Below are 12,597 nucleotides of genomic sequence, written 5' to 3' on the forward strand. Positions count from 1 at the left end.
CCCACACAATTGTGGGTGGGAAGTGAAAATTAAATCATTCACTAACCTCGCCTCGTCCAGCCCAATTTTTGTTTAATAAAGTGTAAGGGGGACAACTCAGCCTAGTGAAGAAGCTATATAATTTATATCACTATCACTAGCTATTGATGCCAATATACTAATTTGAAGTTTTATGATCCCCAGTTACCCCCATGCCACTTAAGCAGCATTTTTTATACAATTCAATTATCAGCCAATCAATTACACTAATTACACCACATTTTTCTCAAACTTGTTTCGAAAAGAACGCCAGCTATAATATAATTTTTATGGCAGATTATAATGAACATTGATTGAAAAGGTAAATCATAGAATACCTCATTTGGGCATCATTAATTGATCGATATAAGTCATAAAAGAGTCACCAAAGTTCTCTCCAGGGAATCATGGCCGCACTTTCCCCAACGATTTCTGAAAGAGGGAAGAGAGAAAGAATGCAGAGCCATCAGTACATTGATTTACAAAGCAATAGTAATTAGATACAGGTAGGTTGAAGATCATACAGCTGTTTGCATAGACCTTGCAAAAATAATCAGCTCACTGCATTACCACAAAACCACAACATCATCATACAATGTTGCTATGCAAACAACATGCAGTCCTGAGCAATGATGGGTTCTAGAAGTGATGGGTTCTAGAAGTTGTATATCGGGTACTCCTTGAAAAGTACCTGCTATAAGGTGGTATCAAGCTTTTATCTACTCTTGGTGGTATGGAAACTCACATAATTATGGTGAGGTTTGAAGAAGTTTCAGGCTGAAGTACGAAGTACCTTAAACACAAACAGATCACAAAATATTGTTTGGTGCTTATCTAGTAGAAAAATATGTTCGGACTTGATAGTCAAAACCGGTATACCGCAGTGAGCAAGTTAGTAGGTTCTTTAGTGGAACAATTTTTCGTACAGCACAAGTCTCAGTGTAAGGCGTTGGTAAACCATTCTCTACTTAAATCCTCCCGGCTCTATGAGTCTCCATAGTCTATTCTAGAAGACATGCACCATTGGTCACTTTTTATTTAGTCATGTGATGCGAATGTACCCAATACTATTATTTTGTTTGCATAGCAACATTGTATGGTGGTTTTATGGTAAGCAGTGAATGATTAATATTTTGCAAGGTCTATGCAAACAGCTGTAACGTTGAAATGAGCACACACAATAACAAGCCTCTAAACCACAAAGCTGTCCTCTACAGGATATAGACACAGCTTTGTGGTTTAGTGGCTTGTTAATTGTGAGTACTTCATTTCAACATTCAACTTTGAATGTACATGTGCATGTACTTGAATGTATTCGAAGAAAACAGTCAAACGGCACATCTGTAAACTTTAAAATTGTCTATTGCACGAACATTCCTTTGTATAGCTATATTATTATCCTGACCTTAACTTATTGACAAAGAATATGTTCTCCTTCCAGACGGCCTTCATTTCGGGAGTAGCTTGTTTGGTGTTGTAGTAGGCCACCAGTGCATTCTGTACAGGAAGGTACATGTGTCAGTTTGAACAGTATTAGTTAGCGATGGGTTTGCTATGAGATCCACCCCATGAAGTAACTGTGTACAGTTATAGTTCATATATGTGTGGTAGAGTATGCTTGAGAGATTATTAAGAGGCTATCATAACAATGTACAATGAATACAGGCATTACGTTACCTCAGTGCAATATTGGCGTGTTAATCTAATTAGTGGATTTGCATTGTCATTTGCAATACACTTACAATAGCGCACACAGCCAATGCATGTCTTATATATACACAGGGGAATTACAAACATTGCCTATATACAACAAAAGTGTTAGCAGGTGGTGTCGAGTACGTGGTATAATTAACAATGGATTCAGATAGCAAGAGTACCCTTTAAGTGGAGTGATTAATGCATATCGTAAATCCAATTAAAGGTGCTCCACTGTACAAACAACCATCACAAAACTGTGTCATGCATGCATACTATAATTATTACATGCTTAAATACAGTTTATAAAGTACAAGCTAGTGCATACATTCCACCATTGAGTGCATATAGATGAACTAGCACTATGAATATTGAATGTATGTTCTCTGTACACAACTAGGTATCCAGTAGCAACAAGTTCCACCCACCATTTCGTCCACTATCTCCTGAGTGAGGTATTGCTCCCACTGGGTTGAGTAGCTCAGCTTCATTGGGGACACCTGCAGGCACATGGGTACAACACATGCAGTCATGTCATGATAATGATAATGAAAGTGCGCATGACTATTCAATTTATGCATCATAATTATTTTATATAAACAAATTACGAATACATGTCCTATGATGACCTATTTATAATTATGTATTCATAATTAGGGTGAGGGGGCGGGTTGAAAATTTACATAATATCTATAAGCTAATTATGCTAATGGTGGGTCTTAATGACCATGTCCATGTATGTACACAATCATGTATATACGTAGCTGATACATTATACGCTTTGTCTTCATTGTACGTATTTGACTTTTGACTCAAACTAATGCGAGAATTATGATCGATAGAAGTGAGTTGTTTGCTTACAAGAACGCTTTAAACCAATCTCAATTATGGGTATTATAATATTCTCCGTAAGTAAGGATAATAACAAGTTCTACGCAAAAACAAAAAGCTGGCTTTAACCTACCCTCTCAATTTAATATGCATAATAATGATTCGCCCGGGCCCCTGGACCATAGCACCAAGAACATCTCAAACAAGGACACCTCTCCCTCTCTCTTACCACAGGACCTGCACAGATCAGAGACAGTGGGTGGAGAGACAGACTCACTATAGTATGAACAGTTAATACAAAGATGCAACTGTATACACTGTACATTATTTTATCGAATCAATGTACATAATAATATTATGTAGATACTCACTTGCATCATAATGAAAGTCATCAGTCATACTACCTTATTTTGCAAAATATGATAACTGATATAATTATTAATAATTCAATACATGCGATATAATACTTGGGCAGCAGGTTATAGTTACAAAAATGACATATTATCACTACAGTTAGGTTAAGACGACTCTCACCAACAACATACACACTCACACACCCTTGTTTAACAATCACCCTTACACACCCTCCACACTTCACACCCTCACTAACAACCATCCACACACCCTCCACATCCTCACACCCTCACCTTGGCTCAACATCTGTTCCTGGATCTGGGAAGCAAAATATATTAGGTAAAGATCATCCCAATAAAAAAATTAAAAGGTAGAAGTAAGATCAATGCTGCGGTAAGGGTCATTATTCACAAAAGTGTAAATTGCATTAAATGGCCTGGCTCCCCAGGTACGTGCTTACTTCTTTTTATCTCTTTGCAATCTCCTCAGAATCGCTGAGATCACATCGGCACGAAAGCACTTTATCAAATGCGGTCATGTAACTGTACTAAAATAACTTTGATTATATCACAGTAAGTAAGTGTGCAATAAATTGTTATTGTACAATTTTTCTGGTAATGCTTCATCATCATGCATCATCTAGCCTCGAGACTAGGCCAATTAAAATACGTATTTTAATCGGCCTGGTCTCGAGGCCATGCATCATCCAGCCATCTCAAAAAGCTAGCTTGACAAGTTTTACAGCTTCATGATCAGCAATATTTTTTATAACACACATAGCTAGCTATGCTAGCACATGGTGCACTCGATAATGCTCTCAGTTGAGTAATGCATTTGCTATACGCTCTACGTACCTCGACATCCCATAGCTGCATGTACACGTTAAAACATGCACTTATAAGCTTAAAGCTATATATATATATAATATAATATATAATTGCAGAATACTTCCAGATCTGTAAGCCGAGAGAAAGGTGCATGCATGATTGCTTGCGGACGTAGATGCGTCATTATAGATCTCATGCACTGATTCCATAGGCTCCATTTTCTTCAACTCCACGTCATGTTGAAATGCTAATATTTTTGATTGGTGCTTCTTCATTTTCAAGAGTACTATCAATGCATGCATGCAATTGCTGACAAGAGTGAGGAGAAAATCAGTGAAATTTTTTTGGCATAAATAGTAGAGTGATGAACTTATTGCAGTATAGCAGGAATTGTACTCCGTATTCAAAACCATGCATGTGCATGTATTAGTGCGCATGATACATGCATACATGCACAGTCTATACATACAATAGTACATGCAGGTGTCACTGACGATACCGTAAACAAAATTTGGCAGGTATTATAATTATTTGGCGAATGAGCCATGCATTTGAACCGACTTGGCGTTTTTTACTTTGGCACCTCAGGTGTGGCTACTACAGCAATGACGTTGTGCATGTACACTGGAAAACTTTAATTTGATAAAATTTGCCCAAATCGCCAAATTAAATGATCGGAACGCGTTATCCGAAAGCAGGTTTTAATTAAGACCTTTCCTATCCTCTTCTGGTTCACAGTGCATGGTAGTAGTTTGCTATTACTTGTGCATGCATAATTATATTAATTATATAGTTGCAATAACTGAATTCCTGCTAGTTTATATCACTCTATATAATTATATAGAAGCATGCCATGCAGTTAAATTCAGCAATGCTTTGTGTCGAAATAATTATGTCATAATTTCAAAAGTATACAACTAAACTGAATGAATGAAAGTATAGCAAAATATAGTTATGATTACAGCAATGCAATGAAGAGTGAGGTAGCGAACATGCGCTTTATGTTTTTTAGTTGAAAAATTGAATGTGATGTAGCTATTTACTGCATAAACAGTTTTCTTGATTCTTGAATTATATACAAGTGCATGCATGTGCTTCATTCTATGCACTTTCAAGACTTTTGTTGGGTATCAACAATTTCTTCATAGATGTGCTGTTCTTCCTCGGAATTGCAATGATATGCATCATTTCTCATTGATAAACTTACGCCATACGCTCCATTTTCTTTCAGAGTCGGATAAGAAATTATCGTTTTTGATCGTTGCTTCTTCAGTATTAAAAAGAGTACTATGATTAATGCAACTGACGCTCCTGCATGCAACAGATGTATTGTCATGTTCTGAATCAGTATAATTACGTATATATACATACCCAATGTTAAAGTTATTACAGCAGGAGTTGTAGCAGCAATCGTAATTAAAACATTGGAAGCTGCATGGGTATAGACAAACTTAGAATAACTGTTACTATGATGCTGCCACATATACATGTATATATATAATTATATCAGTATACCGGATGGGGTATGTCCGATTGTCACAGTAGTGATACGATCCTCATTCACTGCACACAGAATGCATAGCGAAAATTATCATGAATATGTAATTGGCATATATACCGGTATACCTGTTGGTGAGCAAATTTGTGTCGATGGTATCATTTTTGTTATCCTTGCAAAATCACCTTCCACCTGTGCCATGTCCACTCCAGCAACATGTACTTCAACAAGGTAATCTTCATTACATCGATTAATGCCAATGGCAGAAAAAGAGAAGTTGTAGGTGGTATCAACAGTGCAATTGAGCATGAACTGTGTGAGTGTGCTAAGGGGATGCAGAGACGTACTAACATTAAGTGATATCTTGTAACACACGATAACATCAGGAGAATTCAGGAGGAGAGGAGACTGCCATGAGAGTATTAGGGATGTCTCCTCAACAACAGTATACGTATTTACATCAGTTGGAGGGCCAAGTCGATTGATTGCTGTATTGAAAGAGTATATACACAATTAACGCTTCATCATGAGCAAAATCAACTAATTCGCTTAAAAAGTATATGCCATAAATATGATCACGTATATATATGCAGTCACATGCATGCACACCTTGGCTGCAATTCTTTGATTGAGACTGTGGAATCATGGCTTGTACAAATGATGGTTCACCTTCACCTGCTCCATTCACGCCATAAACTGTTATATTGACAGTGTGATCAGAAATGCAGCGATCAATATTTAGGAAAGAGTAAGAGAATGATATTTGAGTTTCAGCTGTTGTGAACAACCTGTAATTACTACCCATGGAAACATTGATAGCAAACTCTAACTCTGTCTCAGGCAGAGTGTAGGGTTGGTTCCATGAAAGGTTGACATAATTGTCATCGTAATTGACAAGTACACTAGTTGGTTCTGCAACTGTTCCTATATATTATTATTGGGAAATAATTATGATGAAAGGTGCACAACTATTATTACTGCAGTTTACCTTGCACAATAATTATGGCATTGCTTTCTTCGTTATTAGGAGGATTCAATAGCCAACAAGTTACAACAGAGTTGTTTGTAGCAGCAGACGCCTCAACTGATAGTGTATATATCCAATCATTAACAATGACGGCTCGATATGGATATTCCGTTTCCCTTTGAGCAAAAGAACCATTTAGTCTCCAAAATTTTTCCCCGCAAGAAGCGACACAGCCGAACATTAATCTCTCCCCAACATATCCAGTTACATTTTGCGGATGTGAAATGATACCTGCACAGCAAAATAATAAAGGTATATTCATAGTCTTAACTACTCAATCGTGTTGTTCCTAAGGTATAAAAGTGTAGTCCATGCACAGCGTGAGTTACATGCACTCACATGATCCAAAAGCAGCTCCAAACACAGTTGCTATCCAAAAAAGCTGAGCTGCCAAATTTCTTACACAATTCATTGTCAGGCTGCATGTATAGATCTTACTAATATTCATCATAATGAATGAATGCATGCATTTTATAGCATACAACTGCACATGCACAATAAGGGGTGGGTCAACACAACACTTGCAAAGTTTGCACAATTTAAAACTGTATAGCTGGTACTGTGTGAATGATGGCTGAGTATCTGTGGGTATCACTCATTGTACTGGTAAGTCAATAATAATAACATAAGTTTAAATTAATTTGCGCCCGTTTTTAATACAGTTCCTCTTTTCGAATGTGGTAAACTCAGGCATTGACGAGCAGTGTATAGAAACAACACCGGCACCAGGTCGAGATAGTTCTGGATATCTACAGGCTGTAAATTTTGCTGAAGCAAATTGTCCCGTGTCAAGTATTGACAATGAAACACTATGTAAGTCGCAGTGTAATTATTACATCTATGATAATTATAACAGCATGCATGCATACACTTCAGAATCTACATGTATTGCAAGATTCCTGCCATCCATTGAACAAATGGTCAATAGGACCTTTGTAGATCACCTCCAGCCATGCATATAATTGTGTGACTGCATGCAGGTTATGAAAAATGCTTGATGCCAAATATCACCCTTCAACCCGAAATGGATGCTTATGCAGAGTGTGTTGCACCACCAGAAAGTGAAAACCAAACAGATTTTAACAGGGTAAAACTTTTTTACCACCCACCTAATGGCGGTCCGTGTTCCAAATTTCAATCAACAACCAACGACAGAAGTTGGCATCATCTTGATGAACATATTCACTTCCGTAGACAAGGTAGAGTAGTTGAAGTATTTATTGTGAATGTTGCGGCGGAACATCATGATCTGATAATTGTTTGCTTGCCAACGAATACGAATAGTAGTGTACTCGAAGGCTGTATGAATGGCTCCAGATCTACTTTATTTGTTGCTCCTGAACAAGATTCTGAAAGTGAGTGCCCCAAAATCAATATTAAGTGAGACTGCCTTGAAATGTATATACCGGTACCTTCATTGCAGACACAGACTCCTCAAGCAACTCCACAGATAATAGTAAGACAAGACAACATAATTATGCAATAAGTTGCGCACATGCATACATGCATGCATTCATGTACCGTATTGCAGCTAAATTTTAATGTTCGCTGTACAGTTTTCAAGAGTTAGTCTATAGCAATCCTCCTTGAAACTAACAGAAGACACAACGTCATTTGACCAAAGATCACGAAATTTAAAATTACGCGCTGTACGGTTTTGCACACTGCATGCAGCAACAACTTTTTTAATAATAATTATGCTTTTATAATAGTTTTGAATATACTTCTAATTATTGGCTATAGATCTACTACTAAATCAATAGTATAACCGACTAGAAAAACATTTGCAATGTGAAAAATTGCTAGGATTGGCCAGGGGAACCACAAAAAAGCGTGGGAACAAGAAATCAGACGAGAGCATAACTCCAATCCGTTACAACGTCAATCACATGTATATACTGGTAGTTTTCCCATGTTTTCCCAGCCAATATGCCACGCAATTTTTACTGGTGGAGTGATGACCAATCCCTATATATATTTATTATACATCCATTTTAGAATGTGGGGCACATAATCATGATGATTTGTGATGAATTGATGTTCCTAATACATGCAGTGTTGAGCACAGGTACACACAGTCCATCCATGCGTAGTAACATGCACGGACCGTACTGGTGACTGCATGGAATGATGTGGTGGATGGAAGCTGATAGGTGGATCTGGAACACAGTCTATTATTTAATATACTATGTATTGTACATGTTCATGACGTTGTAACGGATTGGAGTTATGCTCTCGTCTGATTTCTTGTTCCCACGCTTTTTTGTGGTTCCCCTGGCCAATCCTAGCAATTTTTCACATTGCAAATGTTTTTCTAGTCGGATTCCCTTTCTTTTTCAGTACAGTTTACGTATCATGACATGCATAAAGTGGAACGTCAAGAGGCAGTACAAGAAGAGAAGACAGGACTAATCAGATATCTTCTGGAATATCTCTGGACTAATAATTATAGTATAATGAGTAATAATTTATTGCTTGATAATTATGTTGAATTTGCGAATCAGTATTAAATGACAGCCATTTTAAGAGCATGATATCTAGCCAGTGCATATAGCATGCCTGTCAGAGAAAGGGAGCTAGAGCTGAACAGTGTGAAGAAAAGGAACACCTCAGGCTCTGGAAAAGCACCTGCTGCACTGATTTTAGGCGCACGGTTTATTAGCCACGCCTATCTATTATTCCACAACGCAATTGCTGAGTCATTAAAGATGGCGGAATTGTCTAGGTAAGAGAAATAGAGACTGAGAGGTCATCTGCCTCGTGGAAGCAATCGCAAATCTGAAGAAGCGCTTTGTAATCCAGGTTGTAGTCGTTTGGAAACCCTGTGCAGAATGTCCTGGAGATGGCTGTACTTGGAGTAAATGCTGGGCAAGAAACTTACTTACTTACTCACTTACTTACTTAGTCAGTCAGACAAAGAGCGGTGAAACGTCGAAATAGTGCAATTTTTAAAATGAAAATATTCATTCATTAAAATGTTTATGGATTATGAAATGAGAGATACAAAGAGAGAAAAGGCTAAATAAACTATCTGTTCAGCCAGTTTCTTGATGTGGCCTTTCCCTGCAGAGATAGAACAGTTTGAACATGAGTCAAAATAATTGAAATATTGCTAAACACGGGCAAACCCACTGCCAATCCTATGTAAAACCTACTGGTTTTACTAATTATGCGTGACTAATATTATATTCTAATACAGGTGTGACAGACACAGATTCCCCAAGCACCACCACAGACAATAGTAAGTCATGCATGCATGCAGGAATTACCGTATAGCACGACATTTTCTGAGGGGCTTAATTTTCACTGATTTTGTGGGTTAGCAATCCTACACAAAAAGTAAGTCCACAAAAATTGTTCTTTAACTGCTATAACGTGCTAAGATTTAAGGCATGGCTTCCGGTAAGCAGTCATTCCACGAACATTGTGCAACGAAATGCTTTTAGAGGCTATTCCACAAAATAATATAAGCCCCTAGAAAATTTTGCGCTATACGGTATACAATAAAGTGGACTCACCATGTGGTAGTTTGCGCACCACACATGCATAATTATGCCTCGGTGCGCATGCGCAAGCGAGTATACGGTTATGGAAGGGTATTAGAGTCAAAATTCCCAGCTTTTGTCCCAGTATTTGTCCCGGTGTTTGTCCCGGTACACGTCCCAGTAATGCCTTTTTCCTGTGGGCGAGGTCGACCCGTCGCACAGCCGAGCAATTACTGCTGCATCCGCTCCAGTTCCTTGCCTCAGAAAGTGTCCCAGTATGTGCACCGACAAGTGTCCCAGTGAATAGAACACAAAACTTCACGCGGTATTTATTCGAGGCAATACATTATAGGTAGCCCAGTGTGCATTATATATAATAATTATTTTGATGTGTGTCTTGATGTATGTGAAAGTACAGAGTAGAAGCGTAGACACTGTCAGTGTCACTGACAGTGTCTACACATGGAGTTTTTTTTTTCACCCATTATTCAGGTAGACATAAACACAGCACACAACTGACACACGACATAATTATGAATCTCAGTTAGTTGGGTGTGGCCCCACCCTGGACGCTCACGTAGGAGTCCAGGGTGGGGCCACACCCAACTAATTCTCTAATTTTAACTTTCTGCTAATCACCTTCAAGCATTTTTGCCATGAAAATATCGTCTTGCAAAACTTAATGTAATGATCTTTACCAAAAATACATGGATATTGATGCCTATTAATTCTTTAGACACCTATTACGCTAAATTATTCCGAGCATAATTTATCAGGGCCTAATCCTAGATTTGTTATAATACAGGTGTGACAAACACAGATTCCCCAAGCACCACAACAGATAATAGTAAGTCAGTATATAGACATACTACTACAGTCTACATACTTGCATGCATGCATCTATGATATACCAATCCTATATATATATATATATGCATGGTTTTACTAAAATAGTATTGTGAGCAGACAATTATTTTGTGTGAGACTTCGTGAATTTTAACATAATTATACACGCATGCATGCAGATTCACCTGGAATTGCCACTGTTGGGCCAGTAGTCCTCTTGATAATTGGATTATTGAGTATTTTCTGCTATTAAGTCCACCTTAGAGCCAGGTATATATGACATCCTTCGTGCATATATGCATGCAGTATAAAAATTATATACACTGATTTAATATCAAAATGCAATCTGGTTTATTGCAGCTTATAACTTAATGATTGAGCCACAAGAAACTAGATGATGTAGACTACGCTATAGCTATATGATTTGACATGTATAGAATCATTACACTAAACTTGATTCAGTTAGAGTACGACATATGCCGTTTATAGTGAGGCCTATTGTATTTATGTAAGTGTTTCTGTTTCTGTGTGAGCTGTGTATATTCTATATTACTTGTTCATGTTCACTGAGTAATATTTAACAGTACATATACATAATTATATAGACTGTAAAGCAAAACATAATATTGGAAAGACTTAACGCAATATGCCATGGTCATTAATTAAGCCATGCTGTTCATGGTAGATTGAGAGAGGGAATAATTAATTACACATAAAAGAGTCCCCAAGTTTTCTGTAGGGAATCTTAGCTTTATGTGTATACATGCATGTATATTCAATGAAAGTATAAGCTAATTGTATTGCAAAACAAGTTGGTTGGGTTGAATACAGTCAGGTCATACAAGAATAACAGCTTTCTGCTTTCCAAGAATTTACAAAAATTCAAAAGCACAGCAAATTGCTATAAGATGCACCATACAATAAGTATTATAAGCTAATTAAGTCAAGGAGTGAATGTATTGCAAAACAAGTTGGTTGGATTGAATTAATACAGTCAGGTCATATCCTAGACCCTACGAAAATTTCGACCATACGAAAATATCCCAGGCTGAGGGTGCTCTAACATAATATATACTTGAACTGACTAAAATCCCTTGATAACGCTAACACCCATCACAAAACAGTGTCATGCACATACACTGTTCAGTGTATTAATTTAAGTAAACAAAACCTGCATGGTCTCACTTTTCTATAGTTTCCACATTAGTTTGAGTGAAAGTGGGTCATATAATGTGTACTTATAATATAGGAATTAGGATGCAAAATTGAATACTGTCAACACTATATAGATCAAAGATTTATACCAAAAGAATGGTGTCTCCCCATAAACGACATTGATACCTATTATTATTCTAGCTATTATGCTAAAATCATTCCGAGCATATATAGCCTATAGCTATAATTATATTGACTGCATGTTCTGTACAAACAATATGCATGCAACTCCACAATTTCGTCCACTAGTTCCTGAGTGAGGTATATATTGCTCCCATTGGGTGGAGTATATAGCTCAGTTTCATTGGACGCCTGCAGGCACACAGGTATACAGATACACATCAGGTCATAATAAAAGTGTGCAGGTGTTGTAATGAATACATTTTCTAGTTTCTGGGGAGACAACATTAACTTTGACCTGTTGATCAGTACACATTTGAAAGTGTGCAGGTGCTGTGATGAATACACTTTGTTGTAACATTGAATTTGGCTTTCTGAGAAGATGGAATTCTTTACATACCTATGTTGATTCACATATAGTCATGCTTTGTGAATTGATATACCCTTTTAATTGTAAAAGTGGCCGGGGACAATATTTAGCTTTTGGTGCATTTGTAAGTAAGATTCCATCTCAATTATGGGTACACTCTACATAAGTATCAGTCTTAAGTAAAAACCTGGCTTTTAATCTAACATGCGGACACGCACGAGTTGCATTACAGACATATTTATATGACTGCATGTGGTTAGTATAGTATAGGTCTATAGTCTGATTCAGAGAGCTGTACGTTGTGGAAGCAA

General features: G+C 37.3%; 3 protein-coding genes across 5 annotated transcripts in view; 1 reads left to right on the top strand and 2 right to left on the bottom strand.

The window, feature by feature from the left end:
- The window catches only part of LOC135337290 (uncharacterized), a 39,890-nt gene extending 33,212 nt beyond the window's left edge, over positions 1 to 6,678 (bottom strand). The window contains exons 1-6 of the mRNA XM_064533206.1: positions 6,590 to 6,678; positions 6,212 to 6,481; positions 5,833 to 6,147; positions 5,352 to 5,711; positions 5,241 to 5,288; positions 5,097 to 5,156 (exon numbers count right to left, since the gene is read on the bottom strand). Coding sequence (XP_064389276.1) covers positions 5,097 to 5,156; positions 5,241 to 5,288; positions 5,352 to 5,711; positions 5,833 to 6,147; positions 6,212 to 6,481; positions 6,590 to 6,662 — 1,126 coding nt within the window. The 5' untranslated portion in view covers positions 6,663 to 6,678. The remainder of the gene's footprint in view (positions 1 to 5,096; positions 5,157 to 5,240; positions 5,289 to 5,351; positions 5,712 to 5,832; positions 6,148 to 6,211; positions 6,482 to 6,589) is intronic.
- Positions 289 to 3,245, bottom strand: LOC135337295 (uncharacterized). Of its 3 annotated transcripts, none has more exons than XR_010395042.1 (5): positions 3,192 to 3,245; positions 2,678 to 2,781; positions 2,142 to 2,213; positions 1,424 to 1,515; positions 289 to 450 (listed from the first exon to the last, which is right to left on the bottom strand). XR_010395042.1 is itself a non-coding variant. In XM_064533213.1 (5 exons), exons 1-5 carry the CDS (start codon positions 3,202 to 3,204, stop codon positions 390 to 392), a joined length of 285 nt encoding a protein of 94 aa, XP_064389283.1. In that variant the 5' UTR covers positions 3,205 to 3,237; the 3' UTR covers positions 289 to 389. The 3 variants fall into 3 exon arrangements, 2 of the variants coding, with proteins under 2 accessions (XP_064389283.1, XP_064389282.1); XM_064533213.1 differs by having other exon boundaries at positions 2,774 to 2,820; positions 3,192 to 3,237; XM_064533212.1 differs by lacking the exon at positions 3,192 to 3,245 and having other exon boundaries at positions 2,774 to 3,185.
- Positions 6,679 to 6,766: 88 nt separating the features above from the next.
- Positions 6,767 to 11,147, top strand: LOC135337294 (uncharacterized). The gene is made up of 8 exons (XM_064533211.1): positions 6,767 to 6,856; positions 6,913 to 7,063; positions 7,231 to 7,605; positions 7,674 to 7,706; positions 9,450 to 9,491; positions 10,541 to 10,582; positions 10,761 to 10,851; positions 10,942 to 11,147. The coding sequence occupies exons 1-7, from the start codon at positions 6,818 to 6,820 to the stop codon at positions 10,832 to 10,834; spliced, it is 756 nt and encodes a 251-aa protein (XP_064389281.1). The 5' UTR covers positions 6,767 to 6,817; the 3' UTR covers positions 10,835 to 10,851; positions 10,942 to 11,147.
- The last annotated feature ends 1,450 nt before the right edge of the window (positions 11,148 to 12,597 follow it).

The sequence above is a fragment of the Halichondria panicea genome, chromosome 6, assembly GCF_963675165.1.
Source record: "Halichondria panicea chromosome 6, odHalPani1.1, whole genome shotgun sequence".
NCBI lineage: Eukaryota > Metazoa > Porifera > Demospongiae > Suberitida > Halichondriidae > Halichondria > Halichondria panicea.